The following is a 23,285-nucleotide window of genomic DNA, read 5'->3' on the forward strand; positions in this document are numbered from 1 at the left end:
ACATACATTGCTGGTGGTAAATGTAGAATGGTAAGGTTGCTTTGGAAAACACTCTTGGCAGTTCCTCAAAAAGTTAAAGTTATATGACCCAGCAATTCCACTCCTAAGTATACACCCAAGAGAATATATGTCCTCACAAAAATATAAAAACATATGTTCTCACAAAAACTTGGATACAAATGTTCATAGTAGTACTAGTCATCATACCCAAAAAGTGGAAAGAACCCAAATGTCCACCAATTGATGAATGAATAAACAAAATGTGGTATATTCATACAACAGAACAACAGAATATCACTCAGCCATAAAAAGGAATGGAGTTCTTTTTTACTGACTTATTACTACCTTTTACTAATTCATGGTACAACACGGATGAACCTTGAAAACATTATGCTAAGTGAAAGAAGCCAGACACCAACAGCCACATGTTGTATGATTTCATTCATATGAAATATCAGAAGAGGCAAATCCATAGAGGCAAAGTAGATTAGGGATTGCCAGGGGCTCGGAAAGAGATGGAGAGAGTGACCACTAACAAATAGGGGATTTCTTTTGGGGATGATAAAAATATTCTGGAATTAAGTAGTGGTGATGATTGTACAACTTTGTGAATGTACTAAAACTCACAGAATTTGGTGAATTTTTACATTATGTGAATTAGAGCTCAATTTTTAAGAGATGTTTCTCTACTTCATTAGTTACTGATCCTGAATATAGCCATCAAAATCAAAATTATATTTAGAAGCACACCTAAAATCTGTATTATGCATGTAACGTGTAAATATAGACCTTTGTTATATCTAGTTATGTATTATGCATATACATATGCATACGTGTATAGAAATATAAATGAATAATTTATGTTATTAAGTGTGAACCAAGTAAAGCAGTCCCAGCGAACTCAGGGCAGGGAAAAGGAGGTTCTAGGAGGCTCAGGGCGTCCCCCGTGTATTTTAGCTTAATGGGACCGCCCGGAAGCTCACTTGACTTCTACAGACACGTGACCTGCCTTACCGTAGGGGAAAGCCCAGACGCGTGCATGACGTCATTTCTGCGCGACCCTTATTTCTGGCTTTGCGTTTTCCGGCTGCTCCTCTCAACTATGCCTAAAGTGGTATCCCGGTCCGTAGTCTGCTCCGACACTCGGGACAGGGAGGAGTATGACGACGGCGAGAAGCCTCTCCATGTCTACTACTGTTTGTGCGGCCAGATGGTCCTGGTGCTGGGTGAGTAGTCGGGAACTGGAGGCGTCTGCAAGGAGCGAAACTTAGGGTTCTGGAACGCAAATTTCCTCTGGCTGTGATCTGGGAGCCGCGTCTCTGATTTCCTCTCCATCAGAATCCTCTTTACACATCTCCGCCCCACTCCAGGGCAGATTTTCTGTTGTCTGTTTAACCTTGTAATTCTGTATCCAGACCTCCCTCAAAACTAAATCCCTCCTTCAGAAAAAATACACTCCCTCTCCTCCCACTCTGTCTCTAGAAACTTTGTAACCTTTCTGTCGGATACAACAATATTGTAATAGCTCTCATCTTAAGTGAAAATAAAACCTTCCCTTGATCTTACATTCTCCTCCAGCTATACCCTTATTTCTTTGCTTCTTTTATAGCAAAACTTCTAAAAAAATTGTCTGTATGGACTGCCTCTGCATCCTCATTTCCCATTCCCTGTTGCCCTCACTTCAGCCAGGCTTTCCTTCCCACCTTATCATCTAAACCATATTTGTCAAAGTTACTAACTGAACGTGTTACCACTTCCAGTGATCAATTATCAATGCTCATTTAATCCTCTTAGTGGCATTTGACAGAGATGATTAGTCTATCATTCTTGAAACACTTTCATTTGCATCCAAGACTCTACACCCTCCTGATTTTCCTCCTACCTCGATTTTTCCCCTTCTCAGTGTCTGGCTTCTTTTTCTGTCTCAGGCTTTTAGGCATTGCAGGGACCTAGGGCTCAGCCCTCTCACCTGTTCTCAATCTGTCCTTACTCCCTAGGTAATCTCAACCATTCCCAAGCTTTAAATACCATCTATATGTTGAGGACTCCCAAATGTTCCTCTTTAAACTGTACCTCTTCTCAAACTCCAACTGCCTATTCAGCATCTCCACTTGAATGTCTGATAGATGTCTCAAAGAGACCATGTTCAAAATTAACTTCATGATACCCCTACTTTCTGGTCTCCACTGTTCCTCTTAGACTTCCCCATCACAGCCAGTGGTACTATTATTCATCCAGTATCTCAGAGTCATTCTTGACTTCTGTTTCCCATCCATCAACAAATTCTGCAGGTGTTTCCTTGAAAATCTATCCAGAATCTGCTACTTCTTACCACCTCCACTTCTACCACTCTAGTCCAAGCCACCACCATCCCTCATCTGGATTGTCACAGTAGTCTCTTGCTCTCCACTGTTTGTCCCCAGAGTCCTGTTCCAAACCAGTGTTTTCCTGTAACACCAAGAATAAAACCAAAGTCCATACCAAGACTGTACGTGATCAAACCCCCAGCTAACTCTCAGACTTCATCTCCTAACACTCTTCCCCTTGCTCACTGCACTCCAGCTCCCATGGCCTTTTTGATTCTTCTCCATCATGTCAAAATGTTCCTACTCCCAAGACCTTTAGGATTGATATTTCTTCTGCTTCACTCTCCCCTCCATGCTTCCTTACTTTATTCAGGTCTCTGTTGAAATGTCACTTCCTTAGAGAACTCTTCCCTGACTATCTTATCTAAAATAGCACCCCTGTCACTCTTTGTCCTTTTACGCTGCCTGATTTTTCTTGGTAGCACTTACCACTATCTGGATCACTGTTCATCCTCTTTATATCACATGTAATTTTTTATTAGCACTTATAATTATCCAAGGTCACTTTATATAATTATTATTTAAAAAATTTCTGCCTCCTCCACTACACTGTAAACTTCATCAGGTCAGGAGCTTTGTCTGCTTTGTCTTTGCTGAATCCCCAGCACAAATTCAAACTGTGCTTGGTACATAGAGGGCCCTCAAATATCTTTTGAATAATGAATTCTCTTTTGATCACCTAGAGATGAGTCTGAGTTCTTGTTCTACTACTTATTAAATGTGTGGCTGATCTCATATCCTTCCAAAGCCTCAATTCCCTCACCTTTAAGCTAGGAATAGTAAGTGTCTACTGCAGCAGGTCATGGAGAAGAGTCGTGAGCTGACATGCAAACTGCCATCTCCCCTCTCACCTCCTCCATGATTCTGCAATCACTCTGATCACTTAACTTCTCTATCATCCTTTACATATTTAATTTGCACTATAGCAATTTTCCATCTGCTTTATAACTGTACCTAATTTGCTTCCTGTATGTTTTCATTGTTTTTGGATTGAAACTCCTCTAACTGGGATGAGTCATTCACATGTCATATATAGCATATCGCTAGCCCCTCTCTCCTTTCCTGAGCACTTATCCACCTTCCGCAATGCCTTCCTCATAGGCCTTCCAGGACACTCGGTTGTCTCTTCTCATTCTAATGCGTTATAACACAAACCAAGTGTATCATGATCAGAAATACTCATAGAAAACTCGAATTGCAGTGCTGAGAAAGACTTTTGAGATAATCAAATAAGGAAAAAGACCCCTAAAGAGGAAGTGATTTGCCAAAGATCACCAGTAACCGAGCTGGGGCTAGAATCCAGGTCTCCTGACACCAAGTCATTTTTAGTTGGAAAATTCAACAACAGGCTTCAATAAGCATAATAATCATGGTAAAAATTACAGTGCCAAGGGCGCCACTGAAAACTTCTGATTGCCTCAGTGTATTTTTCAGTGGCTCTCGTGACCAGATGTTTTTCCATTCTTTTAGACTGTCAGTTGGAGAAATTGCCCATGAGGCCCCGGGATCGGTCCCGTGTGATTGATGCTGCCAAACACGCCCACAAGTTTTGTAACACAGAAGACGAGGAGACCATGTATCTTCGAAGGTAAGAGGTTGATGTTCTCTGTCTAGGATTTCCTTGTTGTGTGGGGGTCTAGTTATTGCAGAATATGAACACCCCATCTAGTATTGTACAGGTCAATCTTTAGGCCCCATACTTTGATATTTGTGGTAGTTCAGTAAATTCCATTAATGCAGCCATATCTTTATTGTGCTTTGTTGAAATAGTGCTTAGATGTGATTCTATTGCCATTTGATAGCTGTAATTTGGTTTTTTTTGTGAATAGAATGAGTTCATTCAACCCGTAATCTCTTGGAGCACACCATGTGCCAGGCACTGAGCTAGTGAGCTGTCATCTGTGAAGATGAATAAGGTACTGTTCTTCCCATTGAAGAGCTCATGGCTCAGCAAGGGAACGTGCTCCATATTGTGATATGATAAAATACTGATGTGCTGAACAGAAGGCTGTGGGAAAACAGACAGGAGCAGGTCATCCTGCCTGAGTGGTGGTCAGGAAAAACACCAAAAGATGGTGGCATTTGTATTTGGCCTTGTGCTCGGATGTCACCAAGTAGATGAGGAGCATTCCAGGTAGAAGGACTCTGGGAGCATTAAAAACATCGAATATGGTATGCTTGGGAAATTTAAATAGTCCCTGTGTCTAGAGCCCAGGTTACTCTCCAGGATGCATCCTGGGGTGAGGACAGAGTGCAATGTTGAAGTAGACAAGTTTGGACTTTATCTTTAGGCAATGACTTTTTTTTTTTTAAAGCAGAGGAGTGGCGTGGTTAGATCTGTTTTAGATTTGGGAGTCCTTGATATATAGGGAATTGAAATCTGGGAAAGGATACAACTACATAGAAAGTGTGTGGAGCAAGAAGAAAGGACTGAAGATACAATCCCAGGAAGCACTGGCGTTTGAAAAGCAGACAAAATTGTTGGAACAGAATCAGTAGAACCTGGTGATGTGGAAAACAGGCAGGAGAGAGTTTCAAGAAGGGAGGGAGGTGGGTAGTCATCAATAGGTACCAAATGCCCCAGAAGGGGTCATCCTAGGGAATTTAAAAGTCCATCCATTCATTCAGCAAATATTTATTGAGGTCCTACTGTATTGCAGGTACAGTCCTAGAAGACTGGAATATACCAATAGATTAGTTTGTTAGGGCTGCTGCAATAAAGTACCATACACTGAGTGGCTTAAAACTACAAAAATTGTCTCACGGTTCTGGAGGCTAGAAGTCTGAGATTATGGTGTCAGTAGAGCCATGTTCTCTCTGAAGTTTCTAGGGGAGGAGCCTTCCTTGCCCCTTCCTAGATTCTGGTGTTTGCCAGCAATGCTTGGCTTTTCTTGGCATGTAGATGCATCACTCTAGTCACCGTTTGCATCATTAGATGGCCTCCCTGTGTGTCTGTCTCCTTGTTTCTTCTCTTCTTATAAGGACACCAATCATATTGAATTAAGGGCATATTTCTGCTCATCTACATGACCTCATCTTAACTAATTATATCTGCAATGACCCTCTTTTCAAATAAGGTAACATTCTGAGGTTCCTGGAAGGACATGACTTTTTAAGGGACACAGTCTAAACCAGTAAAACTAGTAAACAAGCAAAGAACCCTAGAGCTTACGTTCTAGTGTTGAACTGGAAAAAGCTACAGGCTGACATCTAGCTGTGTTTATTGAAGAAACCAAACTATTATCAGCTCACACTAATGAAAACAGTTATAAACTATTGCTAGGTGACATTCAATAGTAAGTCAGGTGTCATTGTAACAACTGGGCTTCTAGAATTATGCAGTTGAAGAGAAACTTGGATATATACAAGGTACAGATGGGGGCACAGATTATAAAACATGTGAATGTCACAAAAGAAGACCTTCCAGGAAACATTGGGAAGTCCTCCATTGTACTATAAAGGAAGGTTGATAAATAACATGCCCTGTCTAAAGCTAATCCATTCTCTTGTACTTTTTGCTCCTCTGTTAATCTTTATTTATGTTTCTGATTTTGAAAATTATCAACTATCTTTAGGATCTCTAAAGTATTTATTACATGTATTATAATTATAATCATATATAATAATTCTAAATAATATATATTACATGAATATATATTATTCAGTTAATACAGAAAGTAATCTAACAACACAACTAGGCCATAGGCCCTTACAGCACTATAAGGCAGATGCCGTCACGTCTGGGCCAGGAAACCAGGTGGCCCTAGGCTGAAGTGGCAACCCTGGAATCCAGTCATCCTGATCCTGGAAGTGAGCCAGCTTTGGGCCCAGGCTTAGTGCCGGGTATTGCCCAGGCCAGTGGCCTCTGACCAAGTCACTTTGTTGGGCCACAGAGTTCTCAGAGTTTACCAACAAGGCATGGTAAACTTCTCCCTTAACTCTGTTGTTCCCTGGTACCCTCTTTCCCTGGTCCGCCACTCCCCCATTTGCAAATCTGTATCTTTGTTGACCACGCCTCCCTTAATGCTGTCTCCTTCCTTGATTTCTGTGAAGCTACTCTTGCGATTCTGCTACTTCTTTGGCTTTTCTTCTGAATTCTTCTTCTTCCTGCCCCTTAAATGTTGGCATTCCCCAGGGTTCTGACCTTGATTTTATCCTCTGTCTCTTTATACTCTCCTTGGACATTACCACCATTTCATGGCATCAGTTACACTTATATGCTGATGACGCACAAAATCTAGATCTGTTTCTCTCCTGTGCCCAGAACTGTACATCTAATTGCATATTCTACCTCTTACCTGATGTTCTACCTCAGATCCAGCATGACCAAGGCCAAACTCATCATTTCTCTAATGTGGAAAATACCACAGATTGGTTCATTCAGCACCACTCTAACGCTTCTGTTTTACCTGCCTGTATACCAGTGTGTGTACAGTTAGGATACATATTCCAGCTTCCCCCCACTCCACAAAACCCCCTAAGATTCTGACTGCGACTTAGCTTTTGCCAAGTAGAAGGGATAGAAGTAGAAGCTGTTGCATGAGGCTTCCAAGGAAAGTTCTTTTTATTCTCTTATTCCTTCCTGCTTTTTGGAAAATGGACATGATAATTGGAGCACCAGTGACCATCCTGGGAGTGCAAAGGGAAGGTCACAAAAATTGCAGTTTTTGCCATGCTATGCTTGGATCTCAACCATTACCAGAAACTACCTTCCTCTAGACTTATTTTACATGAGAACAAACTCTTGTGTTGAAGCCTCTGTATTTGGGTCTCTGTAGCTATCAGCCAAACAGTTCTTTCTTTTTCCTCCTCCTCCAGTTGTACCACCATTCATGCAGTGGCCCAAGGCAGAAATCTGGGAGCCAGTCCTGTCTTGGTCTTATCTATCCCCGCCCCCCACCATCCCCTGCACACATCTAGTCACTCACCATGTACTGTCGATTCTCCCTTCTGGTCACTCTTGTGGCTGCCTCCTCTCATTCAGCCCTGACAGGCTGCCATCATTCTGGTACCCCACATCACTTGCCCAAGCTGTTGAAGTGTCCTCTGAACCTGTTTTTTCCACTTCTAGTTTTGCTCTTCTCCAGTCTGTCGTCTACTGCCTGAATGATCTCAGGTGCACGTTGTGTCTCTCTGCTGCTTCAAATTTTTCAGTGACTCTTCATCACCTACAGAAGTGCTTTTCAAACATTTTTATACAATTAATCCTTTCTTCAAATGAAATTTTTACCCAGAAGTATAAATATAAGTAGAAGCTTCTCTGACTAGGGAAGAGTTGAGCCCAACCCATTAAGGACTTCTTGCTCCCCTTTCTCCTATCCGATTTCATTTAGGAATCACTTTGGAGCACAATTTACAAAATCCTGGTTAGCAGGATAAAATCCAAGCCTGAAGGTTTTCTATGATCTGGCCTTGGTCTACCTGTTCATCTTCATCCTCATCTCCTGTTATTCCCTTGTGTTTTTTTTTAAAACAACAAATGTTTATTATCTCATATAGTTTCTGTGGGTCAGGAATTCAAGAATAGCTTAGCTGGGTGGTTCTGGTCTCTCACGAGGCTGTGATTAAGAGATTGACCTTGGATGCAGTCTTTTAAAGTTCCAGAGGTTCCACTTCCAAGGTGACTCACATGGTTGGCAATTGAGTGCTAACTGTTGGGAAGAAACATTTGTTCTTTACCACAAGGATCTTCCATAGGACTGCTTGAGTCTTCTCGTGACCTGGCAGCTGGCTTCCCACAGTGTGAGTAATCCAAGAGAGAGCAAGGCAGAAGCCATAATGTCTTTTATGACCAAGACTCAGAAGTCACACACCATCATTTCTGCAGTGTCCTACTGGTATCACAGGTCAGGCCTATTCATTGTAGGAGGGGAATTATACAAGGGGGTCAATACCAGGGGGCAAGGATCACTGGGGGCCATCTTAGACGCTGGCTCTTACAACCAGGGAGAATGTTTTGTTTTGTTTTTGGCCTTTCCTATCTCACATATTCCTAGAGATTAAAGATAAGAAAGAAAACCAAGATCAGTTAGTCCAAATATCTAGCTCATATTAATCACTTCTTTATGATTATACCATTTAAAAGCCTTGTCTCATTTGTATTAGAGTCTCAATATCTCAAGAAGATGAACTTCTGAAAGCAAGAACCCTGCCTTATGGGTTATTTCTGAAACTCTTAGGACATCTTGCCTGATTCTTGGCACATATTTAGGAGTAGATAAATTTTTGTAAACTTAACAAAATCCCATTTGTCATTGGTATTTGAAGATTAACTCATTGGGAAATATGCAGCCACCTTTATTTGATTTTCCTGTGTTTTGAAAGCTTGGGGTTTATGAGAATGACTGACTTCAGGATTCTAGAAGTCACTTGTATGGTGAATCTATCCCTTGGGGCTGAGGTTGGATTTAGAGTCCCAGTTGGAACCAGACGTGGTACACAGAACCGAAAATATTGCTAGTGCCCTAGTCCAGTGATGTTAGTGAATTAGAGCACATTTGACTTGAGCAATGCTAATAAGTGTAGAGGCAGAATGTTAAAGATGGTGGAGATCATAGACTGGAGTAACACCCCAAGCAGCACCACTCTGGAACTTTGGGCAAGTTGTCTAACCTTTTTGGGCCCTAGTTTCCTTATCCCTCAACTAGGAAAAGAATATCCCTGCATTGTCAAAGAGCAACTGGACGTCTCCTGCAGTGCTAGAAGAACCATAAATAGTTATAATGCCTTTGGAAAGCACTTTGGCAATATCCAGTTTGGCTAAAGATGCACATGATGTATGCTTCAGCAATTCTGCTCTTCACATGCACCCCCATAAAGTGATTCTCAACCCTGGCTGTGTTAGAACCACCTGGAATACTTTTTTTTAAAAGTCCCAATGTCTCAGCTTCACCCTCAGAAATTTAGTATTTTTAATTGTGGTATAATTCATATTCCATAAAACTCACCATTTTAAAGCATACAATTCAGTGGTTTTAGTATATTGACAAGGTTGTGCAAACAGCATCACTGTCTACTTCCAGAACATTTTCATCACCTCCCCCCAAATAAGCATTGTACCCATTAGCATTCATTCCCTATTTCCTCCTCCCCCAACCCCTGGCGACCACCAATCTACTTTCTGTCAATATGGATTTGCCTATTCTAGATATTTCATTAATATGTAGTGAATTTTATTTCATAAAATATATAGCTTTTGTGTCTGGCATCTTCCATTTTAGCATGTCTTCAAGGTTCATTCATGTTGTAGAATGACTCTGTACATTTTTTTTATGACTGAATAATATTTGGGACTGTTTCCTCTTTCTTTTTAACACTATTATGGCTAATGCTGCTATAAACATTTGTGTACAAGTTTTTGTGTAAACATATTTTTGGTTCTCATGGGTACATATGTATGAATTGCTGGGTCATATGGTAACTCTATGTTTAACCTTTTGAGTAACTGGCAGAGTAGTTTCAAAAGCAGTTGCACCATTTTACACTTTTGCCAGTAATGTATGAGGGTTCCAATTTCTCCACCTCCTTGCCAATAATTGTTATTGTCTATCTTTTTGATATAGCTATCCTATATCAAATGGTATCTCATTGTGGTTTTGGTTTGCATTTCCATGGTGGCTAATGATGTTGATCTTTTCATGTGCTTGTTGGTTATATACGTATCTTTGGTTTATTCAAATTCTTTGCCCATATTTTAATTGGAGTATTTGTCTTTTATTGTTGTAAGAATTCCTTATATTTTATGGATACTAGTCCCTTATCAGATATATGATTTGCAAATGTTTTCTCCCATTCTGTGGGTTGCCTTTTTGTTTCCCTGATAGTATTCTTGAAAATAAAAATTTTTAATTTTAATCAAGTCCCATTTATCTATTGTTTCTATGATTGCTTGTGCTTTAGGTATCGTATTTTAAAAACCATTGCCTAATCTTGGGGGACGGGGGGTGGGAAGGGACAGTCTGGGATTTCAAAATGTAGCCTAAAAAAACAAGACTGTACTGTGTAGCACAGGAAAATATATGCAGGATCTTGTGGCAGCTCACAGCGAAAGAGAATGTGACAATGAATGTATGTATGTTCATGTATAACTGAAAAATTGTGCTCTACACTGGAATTTGACACAACATTGTAAAACGACTGTAACTCAATAAAAAAAATGTTAAAAAAAAAACCATTGCCTAATCTCAGGTCTTGAAGATTGATGCCTATGTTTTCTCCTAAGAATTTTATAGTTTTAGTTCTTACATTTAAGTCTTTCATCCATTTTGAGTTAATTTTTGTATATGTTTTGTGGTAGGGATTTAAATTAATCTTTTGGGGGGTGGGAAGGGATAGACTGGGAGTTCAAAATTTGTACATACTGACAGGCATATGTAGAATAGATAAACAAGATTATACTGTATAGCACAGGGAAATATATACAAGATCTTATAGTAGCTCACAGTGAAAAAAAATGTGACAATGAATATATGTATGTTCATGTATAACTGAAAAATAGTGCTCTACACTGGAATTTGACACAACATTGTACAATGACTATAACTCAATAAAAAATGTTTAAAAAGGAAAAAAAATTAATCTTTTTATGTGTGTATAGCTAGTTGTCCCTGTACTGTTTATTGAAAAATGATTCTTTTCCCATTGAATGGTCTCAACACCCTTGTTGAAAATACATTAACCGTATATGTATGGGTTTATTGTGAACTCTCAGTTCTGTTCCATTGACCTAATGTATCTGTCCTTATGCCAGTACCACCCTGTCTTCTTTACTGTGGCTTTGTAGTAAGTTTTGAAATTGGTAAGTGTGAGTCCACCAACTTTGTTCTTTTTCAAGACTGTTTTGGCTATTCCATATTCCTTACAATTCCATGTAACTTTTAGAATCAGTTTGTCATTTCTGCAAAAAAGCCAGCTGGGATTTTGATAGAGATTGTGTTGAAGCTGTAGATTCATTTGGAGAGTATTACCGTCTTAACAATATTAAGTCTTCAATCCATGAACATGGGTTGTTGTTCCATTTACTTTGGTCTTTAATTTCTTTCAATGATGTTTTGTAGTTTTCAGTGCACAAGTTGTACACTTCTTTTGTTAAATGTATTCCTAAGTATTTTATTCTTATTGATGCTATTGTAACTGGAATTGTTTTCTTTCTTTTCTTTTTTAATTTATTTTTATTTTTTTATTGAAGTACAGTCAATTACAATGTGTCAATCTCTGGTGTACAGCACAATGTTCCAAACATGCATATACATACATATATTTGTTTTCATATTTTTCTGGAATTGTTTTCTTAACTTCATTTTTAGATTGTTCATTTCTAGTATATAGGTCTACCATTGATTTGTAAATATTGATCTTATATCCTGCAGCCTTGCTGAACTTGCTTATTAGCTCTAATAGTTTGTGTTTGTGTGTCTATGTGTTCTTTAGGGTTTCTGTTTATAAGATCGTGTCATCTGCAAATATAGATAGATGGTTTTACTTTTTCCCTTCCAATCTGGATGCTTTTTATTTTTCTTGCTTAATTGCCCTAGCTAGAACTTCCAGTACAATGTTGAATAGAAGTGTTGAGAGTGGATATCTTTGTCTTGTTCCTGACCTTAGGGGGAAAGCTTTCAGTCTCTCTCCATTAAGTATGATGTTAGCTTATGTGGCTTAGTAGATGCAGATTTTTCATAGATGCCCCTTATAAGGTAGAGGAAGTTCCCTTATGTTTCTAGTATATTGAAAGGGTTTTGAATTTTGTCAGATGCTTTTTTTTTTGCATCTGTTGAGATGATCATGTGTTTTTTCTCTTTTATTATTATTATTATTACTATATTAATAGTAATATTAATAATATTACTATTATTATAGTGTATTGCATTGATTGATTATTTTTGTATGTTGTACCAATCTTGCATTCTTGGAATAAATTCCACTTGGTCATGTGGTATAATCCTTTTTATATGCAACTGAATTCAATTTTGCCAGTATTTTGGGGGGGATTTTTGCATGTATATTCTTAAGTGATCTTGATCTCTAGTTTGTTGTTTTTATTGTTCTTGTGATATCTTTGTCTGGTATTGAGGTGATACTGGTCTTATAGGATGAGCTGGGAAGTGTTTCTTCTTCTTTTGAAAAGTTGGTAAAGCATTGCTATTAATTCTTCTTTGAACTTTGGGTAAAATTCCCCAGTGAAGCCACTGGTCCTGGGCTTTTCTTTGTGCAAAGTTTTTCAAATTTTCTATTTCTTTTCCAGTGAATTTCAGTAGTTTGTGTCATTCTAGGAATTTGTCCATTTCATCTAGTTTATATAGTTTGTTGGTGTATAGTTGTTCATAGTATCATCTTATTATCTTTTTTATGTCTCTAAGATCAATAGTTCTCCCTTAATTTTTTTAGGTCCCAAGAACATTAGACTGTTTGTAATTCTGAGTGTGCTCTGCTGTTTTGCCTTTGCACATGGTTTTCCCTCTGCCTGAAATACCATTTTCTGTGAGGACTGTTGGCTTAAACATCACCTCATCATGAAGCCTTCCATGACTGCCTCAGACAGACTTAGTGCTCCCACCTGTGTTCCCATTACACTGTATACACTCCTCCATTTAAGAACTTACCTCCATGATTATAATTTTCCTCACTAAAATTCTTTTAAGAATTCATTCAGTCAATATTTATTGCATGTCTACTTTGTTTCCAGTACTTTGCTCATCTCTGAGGTTAGAGTGGTCAGACAGATAGGTGTGGTCTCTGCTGATCTCTGATCTCATGGACCTAGTCTAGTGGGGTGACAGAAAAATAAAGTAATTTTGATTTTGGAAATTTAATGAATGAAACAAAGGGCTCATACAGAATCACATGAGAACATCTTCAAAAAGATGTTCAGCGAAGGCCTCTATGACTAGGTGAGATTAGAACTGAGACTAAAAATGAGAACAGGACAGCCTTGGCAAAGTGGTGAGAAGAGCATTCTAGGCAGAGATAAAAGTGTGTGTGATAGGTCAGAGGTGGGAAAGCACTTCTTTGTTCAAAGAACAGAGGCAGATGGGTGTGGATAGTGCATAGTGACGGAGGAGGGAGTGTAGGAGATGAGGCCGGGCTGATTCTGTGCTCAGTCAGTCCTCAGAAGGCTGTGGTAAGGGGTTTGCATTTTATTCTAGCTAGCTTGGAAAGCCATTCTTGCCTCTATTTAGAGAATGATTTGGAGTGAGACAGTAGTGGAAGCAGGTTCTAGAATAAGCGGTCAGAATTTTTATTTTGGATGTAAATTTAGAGTGGAGAAGGCCTCAGTATCCCATAAACACAATTGCCTTACTGCATAAAAATCTAAAATTTGCACATGGAGGAAAAAGTCAAAGATAAATGTCAAACTGGGGAAGAAATATTTGCAAGGTCCATTAATATAAACTAAAAAGACAACTTAATAGACAAAGAATATGAACTGATAGTTCACAAAAAAAGAAAATACAAATGCCTATTAAATATATGAAAAGATGCGTAACTTTACTCTTAAAAAATGCGAATTACAAGATAATATTTTTCACATGCCAAATTGGCAATAATGCATTTTAATAACATACTGTGTTGGTGAGACTGTAGGGAAACAGGAAGTCTCACATTGGTGGTGGCGGTATAAATTGGTTCAGCTTCTCTAGAGAGGAATTTGGCAGTATCTATCAGAATTTAAACTGGATACGTTTCTAGGAATTTATCCAGCAGGTAGAAGACATTTTAGTTCATCCATACAAATGGATAGAATGCAGCCCTTATGAAAGAATGAAGAGGAGGGAGGGTATAGCTCAAGCCATAGAACAAATGCTTAGCATGCGCAGGGTCCTGGATTCAATCCCCAGTACCTCCTCTAAAAATAAATAAACAAATAAAGCTAGTTACCTCTCCTCACCAAAAAAAAAAGTTTAAAAAAAATGAAAGAATGAAGAAACTCTTTATCAATTGTTTGGGAAGGATCACATATTTTTTTTAACCAAGATTCACTTTTTAAATGAACAAAAAGGTTGAGAACTGTATAACGTTTGTCTAAAAAGGAAAGGAAAAAATTAAATATTTTCTATTAGTACCAATAAGGACTCTTTGCTTGTATCATTGACTCTCTCTGGGAGGAACAGAAGAAACCAGAAACAGTATTTGCCGCTGGCGAAGAGAACTGGGTGTGTGGAAGATGAGTGGGGAGGATATTTACCTTTCACTTGATACTCCTACGTATACCATGTGCACAGAGTGCCTATTTTAAACATTGAAACAGGGAGGGGAAGTGCGGAGACCAGTCAGTAAGCTGTGACAGCAAGTAGTCCAGGGAAGAAATGTTGGTGGTCTGGGCTAACATGGTGGCAGGAAGGTAGAGAAAAGCAGACAGGTCCAAGGCCTTTTCTGGAGAGAAAATCCACAGGATTTGCTGATGACGTCAGTGTGGGAGATGAAGGCAAGAGAAGATTGGAGGATGAGTCCCAGGTTTTGTTAAGCAACTGCATGGATGGAAGAATTTTTATCTCTCAGTTGATAATCTCAGGCAGTGTTGTGTGGCTCTTGAGCTTGACTGCCTGGGCTTGAATTCAGCCTATTCTGCTTCCTAACTTGATGACCTTGGGCAGACTATGTAACTGCTTTATGCTTAGACACCCTCATCTGTAAAATGGGAATGATCATATGACCAACCTCACAGGGTTGTTGTAAGGAGTAAACGAGTTATTACACGTACAGTTTAGAACAGCTCCTGGCACACAATGAAAGCTGTACGAGTGGTGGTGGTGGTGTTGCTACAGCTCTGTGACTGTGACAGCACTGCTCCTCCTCCTCTGTTGGGAAGTTTTCCTGACCCATGTTAGGGGCTTAGTAAATTTTTGTGGAAAGAATGCTTTAAAATGAATACATGTGTAAATAAGCAGCTGATCTATGAAATGGAAACTTTTTGTTTGTTTGCTTTTGGGGGTGGAGGGAGGTAATTAGGTTTATTTACTTAATGGAGGTACTGGGGATTTAACCCAGGACCTCATGCGTGCTACGCACACGCTCTACCACTGAGCTGTACCCTACCCCTATGAAATGGAAACTTTTTAAAATTTTATTTTTATTTATTATTATTTGGGGGGAGGTAATTAGGTTTGCTATTTATGTTTAGAGGAGGTACTGGGAATTGTACCCAGGACCTTGTGCATGCTAAATATGCACTCTACCACTTGAGCTATATCCTCCCCCCTGAAATGGAAACTTTCGAAAGGCCCTTTTAGCATTTGAAGAAGTGAATTAGTGAGATTGGTAGGTTATGAGATTTGTGCATATCTTTTTTTTTAACTTCCATTTTCTGTGCAGGCCTGAAGGTATTGAACGCCAATACAGGAAGAAGTGTGCAAAGTAAGTATTATCAGTGTGGGTTTCTCTGAGCATAAGCAAGTAGAAGCAATGATGTGTTAGGAAAAGGATCATTTGGAGACAATTCTCTGTTATATCTTTACTCTTATAATCTCATCTCCCTTCGAACTTCCAACTATCCAGATACCAATATGCTTCCTGAGGAGACTGGCAAAGTTACCTATCTGACCAGCTGGCCACAAAAATGGGTTTTTAAACAGAGTATAATTTTTAAATTGAGATGTAACTTATATATAATAAAATTTGCCCTTCCTAAGTGTGTAGTTTGATGAGTGTTGGCAAAAGCATGCAGTCATGTAATACCATGTCTCCCATGATATAGAACGTTTCCAGGGCCCCTCTGCAGTCAGTCCCCTTCCTCACCCCTCCCCTGGCCACAAATGACAAATGCTGGAGAGGCTGTGGAGAAAAGGGAACCCTCCTACACTGCTGGTGGGAATGGAGTTTGGTGTAGCCGTTATGGAGAACAGTATGGAGATTCCTCAAAAAACTAAAAATAGACTTACCATATGATCCAGCAGTCCCACTCCTGGGTATATATCTGGAGGGAGCTCTAGTTCAAAAAGATACATGCACCCCAATATTCATAGCAACCCTATATACAATAGCCAAGACATTGAAGCAACCTAAATGTCCATCGACAGATGACTGGATTAAGAAGCTGTGGTATATTTATACAATGGAATACTACTCAGCCATAAAAAAAGAATAAAATAATGCCACTTGCAGCAACATGGATGGACCTGGAGATTGTCATTCTAAGTGAAGTGGGCCGGAAAGAGAAAGAAAAATATATGATATCATTCATATGTGGAATTTTAAAAAAAAGGAAAAGAAAAAAGAAGACACTAATGAACTCATCTACAAAACAGAAACAGACTCGTAGACATAGTAAACAATCTTATGGTTACGGGGGAAATGGAGTGGGAAGGTATAAATTTGGGAGTTTGCGATTTGCAAATGTTAACCACTATATATAAAAATAGATAAAAAACAGATTTCTTCTGTATAGTACAGGGAACTATATTCAATATTTTGTAATAACTTTTAATGAAAAAGAATATGAAAATGAATATATGTATATATATGCATGACTGGGACATAAGGCTGTATACCAGAAATTGACACATTGAAACTGACTATACTTCAATAAAAAAAAATAAATAAGTAAATGGGATTTTAAAATAGATAAATAGATAAAGGAAGGAAGGAAGAAAGAAAGGAAGGAAGAAAGGAAGGAAGGAAGAAAAAAGAAAAGAAAGAAAAAGAAAGGAAGAAAGAAAAAGAAAGAAAAGAAAGAAAATGATTTCCAGCTTTAGGTGGTTAACAATGACACTATTAAACTATAATTAGTTCAATCTTGATGTAATCACATCTCCACCTTGGCTCTCAGAAGACTCAGACTAGGAGAATTAAAGCAGGGAACTGGCTCAGAAGGCATTTTACTTCATAGCCACATTGGATTTGTTATATTAATTTTATCATATCTTATGAGTCTACTTCATTTAGCCGAAAAAGTATAATAAAACGGCCAACCGAAGAATGCATGACTATTGCTACAGGGCTGGGTGGGCCAACCACTGCAGTGGCGCCTTTACTCTCTTTCTTGACTCTGCAAAAACAAAACCACCCCCAAACTAGTTTCTCAGACTTCTGGGAAGAATGGCAGCAGTTTTAACTGGAAAGCAATCCGTAGCAGGAGCCAAACTTGTCTAATGGGCTAAGAATCACTTGGAATGCTAAGATTGAATCCCAGGCCCCACCCCCTAGGATTGCTGAATCAGGATCCTCTGGGGGTGGGACCTGGGAATCTGATCAGCAGTTTTAACATGCATGCACAGTGATTCTTACCAAGTAGTTTTGGGTAACAGTGGGAAGAGCTAATCATTAGTTTATGCCACAAACAAAAATATTCCCAGAGACTAAGCACGCTTTGCAAAGCACTGTTTTGGGCCTTTGGACTCTGAAGCCTCCTGGAGATCCACTCTTCCGTTTGCAGGTGTGGACTGCCACTCTTCTACCAGTCCCAGCCAAAGAATGCTCCGGTGACCTTCATCGTGGATGGAGCAGTAGTCAAGTTTGGCCAGGGTTTTGGGAAAACGAACATATATACTCAGAAACAAGAGCCTCCTAAGAAGGTAATTATCACTGAAGGAAACAGGCTGGCTAATATAGCTACAAATTTAGCCCGAAAATTTTAAATAAGATTATAGTGCAGGAGAAGCTGCTCTTTATGGATGCTCTTTTATATTAAGAGAATGCCATTTCTGTGTATAAGCAGGTGTTAACAAAATTGTATCATCTGTTATGTGTTTTTTTCCTTTCCTACAGCTGCCCTGTGAATAAAGTTAGAAATTGTATGCTTTTTATTAACACATACGTCTTTGAAATGTCTTCTTTTTCCAGTGTGAGCAATTAAAAATGGAATGAATCAGGCTAATCTTTATACTTTGAATACCCTTGATGGCAAATATTAGAAAAATATATTGCAAATAAAAAGATGGGCACTTTAGATAGGCCAGCCTGTCCCAAAGAGATGGGTGTCCCCCAACAGTCCCTTCCCTGCCCCCAGCGCCCAGGCTTGTGCGCTTGCATGCATACACTCACACAGATGCACACACACGGCTCGCGGAACCTATTGAGGTGTACTAAACTGATTCCTCTTCCTGTAACTCCAGGTGATGATGACCAAACGGACCAAAGACATGGGCAAGTTTAGCTCTGTCACTGTATCTACTATTGATGAAGAGGAAGAGGAGATTGAGGCTGTAAGTGCTTCTGCTTGCAGGGGAATTGGATTGGGAGGGCGGAGCTGAAAGGAAAGGGGACCCTTAAACTAGAGCACTGAGCCACAGAATAACTAGAAACTTCACTCAAGCCTTGCTCGGCTACTAAGGAATGCTGTGACCCCGGGCTGGTTCCTGTTTCCCCAGACCTCAGGGACATCTGTAAAATGAGGAGCAGGAAGTCGGACTAGATCGGTGATTTTTTTCATCCTGTTTTTAAAGATGCTTTAGGGGGCAAATCCCTCCTCATCCCTCGTCAGTTTAAAACCTGTTGGGCTCAATGATTTCAGGTCCCTTCCAGTCCAACTTTGAAGGTGTGGGCATCTGTCCTTAGCAGGAGCAGCAATTACCTTTATGGTACTTCAGTGTAATGATGTTTACAGAGAGATGTTATTGGTTATTTAAACACAGCTTCGACTGAAACCTGACTCTCCTGGATTATTGAAAAGCTGAAGAGTTGAAAGGGAGCAGGGTCTTGCCATTTCAGTAATGATTTCATAATTCGAGGAGTATGAATTGCTCCCGGGGTCTGCGTTGTTCCTGTTTGGTGAGACTGCTGGTCTAAGGACGCTTGTTTCTTCCCCCTAGAGGGAGGTGGCTGACTCGTATGCACAGAATGCCAAGGTGATCGAGAAGCAGCTGGAGCGCAAAGGCATGAGCAAAAGGCGGCTGCAGGAGCTGGTGAGTGGCAAGGGGCAGTGGGCGTGGGCGCTGGGCTGGGCTGGGCTGTTCAGGATCCTTGGTCTGAAAGACCCTCCGGCTGGCAGAGGAATACTTTAGGAAGTCTGTTGAGGGTTCCTGGTGTAGCTGGCTACCAGGCGTCTAACCCTGGGCTGTGACTGTTAGTATATATGCTGCTCTGGATAGTGACCACAGGATCCGGGCCCCAAATGACAGTTCTAGGTAGCCAGCCCTGACTGGAATGTTAACGTAATCTGCCACTGGGGTTCCAAGGTCAGGAGTTCAAGATCAGGGTTCACAGTTATTCTCCCAGGATGTAATGGCACACAATAGTGCCATGTTGGGGTGCCAGGATTGGGGCTGGTCACTGCTTTTTTAAAAAAAATTTTTTTTGTGTGTGTTTGGAGAGATAATTAGGTTTATATATTTATTTTTAGAAGTACTGGGGATTGAACCCAGGACCTTCTGTATGCTAAGCATGCGCTCTACCAGTTGAGCTATACCCTACCCCCTTGGACACTGCTTCTTAAAGTACCACCACCGCTTTCTGTGCTATTCTTGCTCATTGAGGTGCCTACATTTTTGTTTTCTTGATAATAATTTACTTATGATATTTCTTTAAAAGCAGACATCACAGCATTGGTGCCTCATCAAAAGGTATATCAGTCTATTCTAAAGACTGTAGAGGATTTTTTGGTGATGGAGGTGGTGGGTCTTGAGAGCTGCTTTACTTTGCCATCGTGATCTAGAGCAGAGCTTATCAGATTTTCTGAGGTGACGGACCAGTGCTTTCTTTTTTTTAAATTTCCAATTTGTCAAGAGCTGATTTGTAATTTATAAAATGCAATAAAAATGAATTTGCGTCAGTTCTTCTTATGAAACTATTTTATTTTCTTATGACTTGGTCAAATTGCTATGACAGCCTCTAAATGCTTACCCTCCGTTTTTTTGTGTATCTTCGTGGACTGATAACAAACAGTTCATGGACCACACAACTTTAAGTAGCACTGTTCTAGAACAGTGTTTTTCCTCCCTTTCTGCCAAGAATAAAATGCTGATGTGCCACAATATTGATTCCCTCAGCCCTTCAGAGGTGGTGGGGCTGTGGGATCCCTACACTGATCGCCTTTGAGCATAGCCCTATTGACCCCATTTTGCCGTATGGGTGTTATCATTTTCTCTGTGTGCCGTAACGTCAGAAAGCAGTTGCTAGAGTTTCCTCACAATTTTAAAACCACAATTCTAGTTTGTATACTAAATGAGCATGAGGGACTTGTGTTGGGGCAGTTAAAATAGGCAGGAAAATCAGAATTTCATGTCATGTATCAGGACATATACTTTTCTTCCTTTCCAGGCTGAACTGGAAGCCAAGAAAGCAAAAATGAAGGGAACCTTGATTGACAATCAGTTCAAATGATCAGGACCTTTCTGTGGACCCAGACTGGAGGCAAGCATTTAGATCAGGAGGAAAAAGAGTTTTTTCTTAACTACATAGGCTGGTCCCTACCTTTATGCCCCAGCAGAAGGCTTTACATGGCTCCACAGTGATTCTCCTACATTCAGTGAGGTCTTTGAGTCCATCTGACCTGCTTTCTAGAGATGGGTTGTTCTCAGTCTTTCTGTGTATAGGTCTTCTGTACTATTTTTTGTCCATTTGATGTAAACTTCTTCATCTGTGTAGAAGCTCTGTGAATAGATCAGTGCTTGAGTGTCTCTAGTTTCTAAAGTAGCTCTTATTCCTTCTTCAAAGTTAATAAAATGTTTAAAGATTTTTAAAAACAATATTATGATGTGTCATAGAAAAAAGTGGCAGGAACTATATTTAAAGTTACAGCAAGCTCGATCCTTTTAAGTGGCTCAGTCTCTATTAGACTGGCAGGTATTAGCTATGGTTTGACTCTCTCTACTGTCAGAGAAAATACATAAAAAGCCAGAATCTGCATAAAGCTTCCTTTACTTCAAATATTAAAACTATAGGTGAGCCATCCCTTATCAGATGTACTTAAAGAAAGAAAAGCCAGAATTGAGTGAGGGGGTTTAGGATAGCTCTGATCTGAATGAAAATGGGGTCTCAGTGAACAACCCAAGGGAGCTACCATCCTGTCAAGCAGCTAAGAGTATTGCTTCCTATGCGGGTACATGGGAAGGGGGCATGATAGAGTAAGAAATGATACTGAGATAAACAAAGGTATCTGTGACTGTCGTTTATTTCACATTTGCTATTTGTGGAGGAGTACTGTATACACAAATATTTAATGTCACGCTGCTTCAGTGACATCAGTCTGTAGTGTTTGTATCCATGCTTTTATCTGTTCACCTGTCTTGCAAGGTGTTGAGGCAGGAGGAGCGCTTTAGCCTCCTTGTGTTATCTGTGTGGGCTGTACCCAGTAGGCGCCCAAGGTGTGTATGTGAGGTGCTATTGGGAAATAGTAGGGTATTTTTCTTTGCTTTTTCCCTGATTTCCATATTTGGAAGGAAAAGTAGGTTGGAGTCGGGGTAGATGCGAGCTAGCAAGAACTGGAAGAAGGAGGGGTGGGGTCCTGGGAAAGCCCAGGGTGGGGCCGTGTGGCCATCTTCCCAGTTACTCTCCTGCATCCATCCAGGCCTTTGCCACCGAGTGTTCCTCTCCACCTTATTTCCTGTCCTCGTTCTGAGCAATCGTTAGGCATCATGTGCATAAGCAACCGTAACCTCACAGTTTCTTGACCTCGACTCCAGCCAGTGACATTCACCTTCACCCCACTTTAGCCACAAGCTCCCTGGATATCATCTTCACCACCTGTGAAATCCCATACTCTGCTCTCTGACCACAATCTCCTCCCATTGCTACTCTCATACTATTACTTCCACTAAACTTGTTTTGTTTTTAGATTTGAAGGGTGATTATTTTATTAGTAGTAATAATCAAAAATAGTAGCAGTAATAATAACAATACTACTTGTATCGAGTACTTACTATTTTTATTAAGTCAGGTGCCATAGAAAGCACTTTACAAGGTATTATCTTAATCTAAACAAGACATTAATCCTATGAGATAGGTTTAACGGTTATCATTCTCATTTTACAGATGGGTACTCTGAGGCTTCGAGAGTTTATGTTTCCCATCCAGGAAGCAATAAACCCGGAAATCTGACTAGAGAACTGTGCTGAATTGCTTCTCCTGTGAGATTTAGAAAAAAAAAATACACAATTGAGAACAGATCACAATTTCATTTGAGCAATCAAATAAAATGCAGTGTAAAGACCCTTGCACATGGGGACGGTGGGTGGAAAGGGACTGGGATTTCAAAATGCAGAATAGATAAACAAGACTGTACTGTGTAGCACAGGGAAATATATACAGGATCTTGTGGTGGCTCACAGTGAAAGAGAATGTGACAATGAATGTATGTATGTTCATGTATAACTGAAAAATTATGCTCTACACTGGAATTTGACACAACATTGTAAAATGACTGTAACTCAATAAAAAAAAACTGTGCTGAAAACCATGCTTCTCCAGAGCAGTTCCTCAGAGTTACCTGAGAGGTGTCTCCTGTGCTGTACTCCTCAGTTTGGCTCAAATAAAACTGTTTTCTATTCAAAAAAAAAAAAGACCCTTGCATAGAGGACTCCCTATAGCAAATGTGTGGTTACCTTTCTGCATATTTTCTGTGATATTTGTCCTTAGATACTAATCCTGAACCATTTCAACGTCTGGTTCAAATTACACATTTTGTTTAATCTGTAAGACTGCAAATTGTTATGTCACTAGCACCAAACAATTGTGTGCTCTTCATTGTGTTTTATTTTCATATCGAATTAGTTATTAAAATAAGATGACATAGTCTCTCTATTCTATTTACTTATAGTGTTTTAGCCACAGTTGTAGTGTTTTAATGTTAGTATAAGGAGCCATATTGAAATTTGGGAGTCTTTTCCACTTTTTTGTTTGGTTTTGCACATTATCAACTATGATATAATAGTAAAATGTTGCCACTGCATTAACTGGTAACATTTAAAAGTGTAACTTTATTGTTTAAGAGAAATTGTAAAGCTTTTTAAAAACTAGCTTGTGTCGACCATTTTAGGAGCCTTACCGCTG

General features: G+C 39.6%; 1 protein-coding gene across 1 annotated transcript; it reads left to right on the plus strand.

Moving 5' to 3' along the window:
• Positions 1 to 1,028: 1,028 nt before the first annotated feature.
• STEEP1 (STING1 ER exit protein 1) lies at positions 1,029 to 22,689 on the plus strand. The gene is made up of 8 exons (XM_010985865.3): positions 1,029 to 1,226; positions 3,837 to 3,954; positions 15,675 to 15,716; positions 17,734 to 17,872; positions 18,413 to 18,502; positions 19,109 to 19,201; positions 20,556 to 20,648; positions 22,269 to 22,689. The coding sequence occupies exons 1-7, from the start codon at positions 1,040 to 1,042 to the stop codon at positions 20,616 to 20,618; spliced, it is 732 nt and encodes a 243-aa protein (XP_010984167.2). The 5' UTR covers positions 1,029 to 1,039; the 3' UTR covers positions 20,619 to 20,648; positions 22,269 to 22,689.
• The last annotated feature ends 596 nt before the right edge of the window (positions 22,690 to 23,285 follow it).

This window comes from Camelus dromedarius, chromosome X, assembly GCF_036321535.1.
Source record: "Camelus dromedarius isolate mCamDro1 chromosome X, mCamDro1.pat, whole genome shotgun sequence".
NCBI classification, from domain to species: Eukaryota; Metazoa; Chordata; class Mammalia; order Artiodactyla; family Camelidae; genus Camelus; species Camelus dromedarius.